Here is a 6,083-nt window from a genome sequence, read left to right as displayed (position 1 = left end):
TTCTTTGCATCAGGTGGTCAAAGTACTGGAGCTGCCCTTCCCCTTCTCCTCCTGCCTGCAGTCTTCCTCAGAATCAGGGTCTTTTTTAATGAGGCAGTCCTTTGCATCAGGTGGTCAAAGTACTGGAGCTGCCCTTCCCCTTCTCCTCCTGCCTTCAGTCTTCCTCAGAACCAGGGTCTTTTTTAATGAGTCAGTCCTTTGCATCAGGTGGTCAAAGTACTGGAGCTGCAGCACCAGTCCTTCTGTTACCAGATTCGCAAGCCTGTGTGCCCGGGGCACAGTGGGGCCCATCGGTACGCAACATTAGAGTTTGGAACAGAGAAGGGTTTATTACAGATTCATACAAGGAGATGGGTGGCTCATGCCCTAAGAACCCCAATGTTACTCAGAGCTTTCAGCAAGGCCTTTTAAAAGCAAAAGGTGAAGGATGGATGTGGTTAGTTCTTGCAGACTTCTCAGTGTCAGAGTCTTGTTCTTGAAGTTAGGCCAGTGGTCAGGTAACAACGTTCCTGTGAATCTCTGCCGGACGAATGTTATTCTCTGTCCTGATAAGAAAGGGCAAAGTCCCAAGGCACAACTTTAACCCTCCAAGGTCCCAGCGCTGGCTAAGGGGAGGCATATCTCAGTTGGCAGCTCCTCAGGGCCAGGTTCCCATGTCTTGCCCAGCTGTCATCCTGAGGGAGCCTGGCATCCAACCCAGCTGGTCCTCAGTCTCCTCAGGTTGCCCAAATGGGGAGACCAGGTCCCCCGGACTGTGACCAGGCAGACGGCCACTGCTAGAGGGTCACAGAGACAGGGATAGGGGAGAGGGGCACCACTCCTCAGGGCCAGGGCCAGGGCTAGTGGAGGGCCTGAGTGAGGGCTGCCAGGAGTCATCCCCAGTCTATTCCCTGGGCCCCCCAGCTCACCACTGGCCTGAGGCTGGGTAAGCTGGAGGGCCTCCAGGAGAAGGCCTGGATCTGCCTCTTACCTCACTTCCACCTGATGACCACCATACCACCGACCCTTGACTCAGTCACTTCCTCAGTGCTCCCTCGATGACAGTTACCAGTGGGCGGGGCCCGCTGCAGCCATGGCCAGTAGCTGAGCAGGAAACGGACGTTGCTCGTTGACAGTGGCTGCTTGTGGGCAGGGTCTGCTGAGGTACCTGGGTCGCTGCTGAGCAGGACCTGTTGCCCAGTAACAGGTGCAGAGTGATGAGGACCAGCAGGGGCTGCCTGCTCAGGGCTGTGCTCACCCTGTTACTCCTCCAGTGAGTATTCAGAGCTGGTTTCCTTTAGGATGAACTGATTGACCTCCTTGCTGTCCAAGGGACTCCTCGAGAGCCTTCTCCAGCACCACAGTTCAAAAGCATCAATTCTTTGAAACTCAGTCTTCTTTATGCTCCAAATCTCACATCAGTCATGACTACTGGAAAAGCCATAGCTTTGGCTACATGGACCTTTGTTGGCAGAGTAACATCTCTGCTTTTTAATACGCTATCTAGATTAATCATAGATTTTCTTCCAAGGAGCAAGCATCTTTTAATTTTATGGCTGCAGTCACTGTCCACAGAGATTTTGGAGCCCAAGAAAATAAAGTCTGTCACTATTTCCAACTGTTTTCCCATTCTATTTGCCATGAAAGTGATGGGACCAGATGCCATGTTCATAGTTTTTTGAATGTTGAGTTTTAAGCCAGCCTTTTCACACTCCTCTTTCACCTTCATCAAGAGGCTCTTTAGTTCCTCTTTGCTGTCTGCCATAAGGGTGGTATTGACTGCATATCTGAAGTTATTGATATTTCTCCCAGCAGTCTTGATTCCAGCTTGAGCTTCATCTAGCCCGGCATTTCTCATGATGTACTCTGCATAAGTTAATAAGCAGGGTGACAGTATAGAGCCTTGACGTCGTACTCCTTTCCCAATTTTGAACCAGTCCATTGTTCCCTGTCTGGTTCTAACTGTTGCATCTTGACCTGCATATAAATTTCTCAGGAGACAGGTAAGGTGGTCTGATATTCCCATCTCTTTAAGAATTTTCCACAGTTTGTGGTGGTCCACACAGTTAAAGGCTTTAACATAGTCAATGAAGCAGATGTTTTTCTGGAATTCCCTTGCTTTTTCTATGATCTGTTGGATGTTGGCAATTTGATCTCTGGTTCCTCTGCCTTTTCTGAACCCAGCTTGTATATCTGGAAGTGAAATAAATGAAGTTGTGTGGTAATTTGAATATTCTTTGGCATTGTCCTTCTTTGGGATTGGAATGACAACCGACCATTTCCAGTCCTGTGGCCACTGCTGTTTTCCAAATTTGCTTGCATATTGAGTGCAGCACTTTAACAGCATCATCTTTTAGGATTTTAAATGGCTCAACTGTAATTCCATCACCTCCACCAACTTTGTTCATAGTAATGCTTCCTAAGGCCCACTTGACTTCTCATTCCAGAATGTCTGGCTGTAGGTGAGTGATCACACCAGGATGGTTATCTGGTTCATTGAGACCTTTTTGTACTGTTCTTCTGTGTATTCTTCCTCCCTCTTCTTAGTATCTTCTGCTTCTGTTAGGTCCATGCTGTTTCTGTCCTTTATTGTGCCCATCTTTACATGAAATATTCCCTTGGTATTTAATTTTCTTGAAGAGATCTCTAGTCTTTCCCATTCTGATTCTGTTGTTTTCTTCTATTTCTCTGCATTGTTTACTTAAGAAGGCTTTCTTATCTCTCCTTGCTATTCTTTGGAACTTTGCATTCAGTTGTATATATCTTTTCTTTTCTCCTTTGCCTTTCTCTTCTCTTCTTTTCTCAGCTATTTGTAAGACCTCCTTTGACAATCATTTTGCTTTTCGGATTTCTTTTTCTTGGGGATTGTTTTGATGACCACCTCCTATACAGTGTTCTTAGGGCACTCTATCAGATCTAGTCATTTGAATCTATTTGTTACTTCTACTGAATAATCATAAGGGATTTATTTGATTTAGGTCATACCTGAATGGCCTAGTGGTTTTCCCTTTGTTCAATTTAAGAACCAATTTAACTTCTCTGAACCTTCCAAAAGGTAATTTTTCCTGCCCCCATTTCTTCCCAGGTCTCTCTCCTTGACTCATCTCTGTTCCTTTGCTTACCGGCTAAAGAATCCGTGGGGTCCACAGCTCCTTGAGCAGATTTCTCGGGGACTGAATCTATTTACAGACTGAAATTCGATAGACTCACCCCAATCCAAGTCATGCTTGCAGACACCAACCTAAGTCATGCTCGCAGATGCCACGTGGCTGATCCCTGGTGGGATATCAGGAATCTGACATGGAGATAGGGCAGGGGGTCAGAAGAAAACAGAGACATCTACCTGGCACCCGATGGGGACAGGGCTGGCCCCCTGACCTTTCTCTCTGTCCTTTGTCCCTACAGAAGGCACATGGGCCCGGCCAGTCGGGAGGGTTGGAGGAGAGGTGAAACTGTCCATCTCCTACAAAAACAATAAACTCTTCATCATGGTGATGCACATTCGGGGCTTGGTAAGTGCATACACAGTCCTCATTTGGATCTTTATCTTTCTTCTGGTACTTTTCTGACTGATGAGACCTTTTTTGTACCCCCCTCTCATGAGAGTAATCACAAAAGTTACTAAATGAAGAGTAATCACAAAAGTTACTAAATGAATCCCCAATGGGCCTGCTCCCATGCTAGGCCTGTGGTATGACCAAGCAATGCTGGACACAGCTTCTTACTACCTGTGGCCTTTGGCAAGTAGCCCAGTTACTCTTAGTCTCACTAAAATGAGGATAAGGTTAGTGTCTGCCTCATAGGCTTGTTACAGGGGTTAAATGAGATGATGCATGTAGAGTACTTAACATAGTGCCTGGTATTATTATTATTATGGTGATTATTATAAGAGAGAGACCTGGGGGGCCTATTTCCTGGTTATAGAGGTAAGGCAGCCGTATGACATCCTTCAAGCATAATCAAGGGGGCGTATAATTCCTACGTTTTTGATATGTTTCTGAGAACCTTCTGAGTGGAAGGGGAAGGGAACTCATAGAATACCTACAGAGTGCTGGACTTTTGCAGGTTGGGGCACTGATGTGTGGCAGGAGGTCCATGAGCTCTGGAATCAGAGGTGACGGGGCTTCACTCTCACAGCATCACTCATTCATTTTAGTCAACAAATCTTCATCAGTCCCTTACTGCGTGCCAGGCACTGATACGTTAGCTCTGGACAGGAGGGCAAACAAAATAAAGTCTCTGCCTTCAGGGAGCTCACGATCTAGTAGGCAGAGGCAAACGGTTAAGTAAAATACATGGCAGGTTGGACAGTGGTGAGCACTTTGGTAAGAAAGAAAGCAGACGAGGAATACCGGGGTGGAAAGAGGGCGTCAGCAGCCAGGGAAACCCTCACTAATGAGGAGGTGAGGGAGGGGGCCGTGTGTGTCAGGCCCTGCAGCGGGGGCCAGTGTGACTGAAAGCACCGGAGCAGGGGGACAATAGTGGACGCTGAGGTCGGAGAGGGCCGACCGGAGCCGTGGTCCTGCGCTCAGGAGCATGGCTTTTCCTTGAGTGAGATGGGGGCCACTGGAGGGTTTGAGCAGAGGCATGCCAAGATCTGACTGACATTTTAAAAGGAGTGAGTCACTAATTGGCTGACCTTGAACTAGCAACTTAATCTCTCTGACTCATTTCTCTGCTTATCTCTCACTAGGGGTTTCCTGGGTCAAATGACAAAGTAGACAGACATTGGGTGAAGATATCTGGGGATATTGTGGTTCATTGAGAACAGACCAAGTTATGGTGTGCCCTGAGCATTCATATACAGAGTATAGAACTGGATATCATGGGTGATCTGATTGATGTTTTAGGATGACATCTAATGTTACCGTGGTAGGTGTTTCTGGCAGAATGCAGTAGGCTGGCTGGGAAACATAAATTATTGTGCATTGCAAGAAGCTGGGTGTCGGGGTAGAGAGGCTGGGTCAGGGAATGGCTACAGGAATGGTGATACAGAGGCAGATAGACGGTTTCTCATTCCCTTTGCAGCAACTGCTCCAGGATGGGAATGATCCCGACCCCTATGTCAAGATTTACCTCCTTCCTGACCCTCAGAAAACCACTAAGAAGAAAACCAAAGTGGCCCGGAAAACCTGCAACCCCACCTACAATGAGATGGTATGTGGAGAAGGTGATGGGTGGGGCTGGGGCTGATAAACAACTGTGCCTGTTTTTGTAAATAAAGCCGTACAGGGACAGGGCCATTCCTGTGCATTTAAGTCTTGCCTGTGGTGCTTTCACGGTGTACCAGTGGGGTGAGTATGTGTGACACAGACCAAACGGTATGGCCTACAGAGCCTAGTATATTCCGCATTTGGCCCTTTATGCTAAAAGTTTGCTGATACTTAGGGTAGGGATTCCACAGCTGGGCGTGGTCTGTGGGGAGGAGGAGCCTGCTGGTCCTTTGCTGATAATGAACTGTGGCCTTCTTTTGCTGGAACCCTGAGCTGAGAACAGGGTTCTTCGAAGGTCCCCTTGGGTACTGTATGCCTTCTGTATTCCCTCGGACTTTGCTTGGGGAGGTAAAGTGGTCTTACGCTCAGCCAGATCAAACCACCACAAACTATCATTCTTTTTTAACCAGAACATTTTTTCTTTTGTTAGGTTCACTTGTTCCCCCCAGTATTTATTTGTTATTTGGCTGTGCCAGTTCTTAGTTGTGGCACACAGGGTTTTCGATCTTCACTGAGGCATGTGAGGTCTTTAGCTGTGGCAGTGGAATCTAGTTCCCTGACCAGGGGCCGAACCCAGGCCCCCTGCACTGGGCGCCTGGAATCTTAGCCACTGGTCCACCAGGCAAGTCCCTGAACCACCACAGACGAGCATCTCCCCCTTCCGTGTTCCCTCTCTCACTGCTTCCCTCTCTTCCCAATTTGGCATCTGCAGCTGGTGTATGATGGAATCCCCAAGGGCGACCTGCAGCAGCGGGAGCTGCAGCTGAGTGTGCTGAGTGAGCAAGGGTTCTGGGAGAACGTGCTCCTCGGGGAAGTGCACATCCGCCTGCGAGAGCTGGACCTGGCCCAGGAGAAGACTGGCTGGGTTGCACTGGGGTCTCGGAGGACTGA

General features: G+C 48.1%; 1 protein-coding gene across 1 annotated transcript in view; it reads left to right on the top strand.

The window, feature by feature from the left end:
* Window positions 1-6,083, top strand: part of PIK3C2B (phosphatidylinositol-4-phosphate 3-kinase, catalytic subunit type 2 beta) — an 86,064-nt gene that overhangs the window by 71,034 nt on the left and 8,947 nt on the right. Inside the window, exons 32-34 of the mRNA XM_010854253.1 lie at window positions 3,385-3,491; window positions 5,008-5,136; window positions 5,905-6,081. Of these exons, the coding sequence (XP_010852555.1) occupies window positions 3,385-3,491; window positions 5,008-5,136; window positions 5,905-6,081 (413 nt within the window). The remainder of the gene's footprint in view (window positions 1-3,384; window positions 3,492-5,007; window positions 5,137-5,904; window positions 6,082-6,083) is intronic.

This window comes from Bison bison, unplaced genomic scaffold (genome assembly GCF_000754665.1).
Source record: "Bison bison bison isolate TAMUID 2011002044 unplaced genomic scaffold, Bison_UMD1.0 scf7180017864338, whole genome shotgun sequence".
Classification (NCBI taxonomy): Eukaryota; Metazoa; Chordata; class Mammalia; order Artiodactyla; family Bovidae; genus Bison; species Bison bison.
This window is presented reverse-complemented; position numbering and strand designations above follow the sequence as displayed.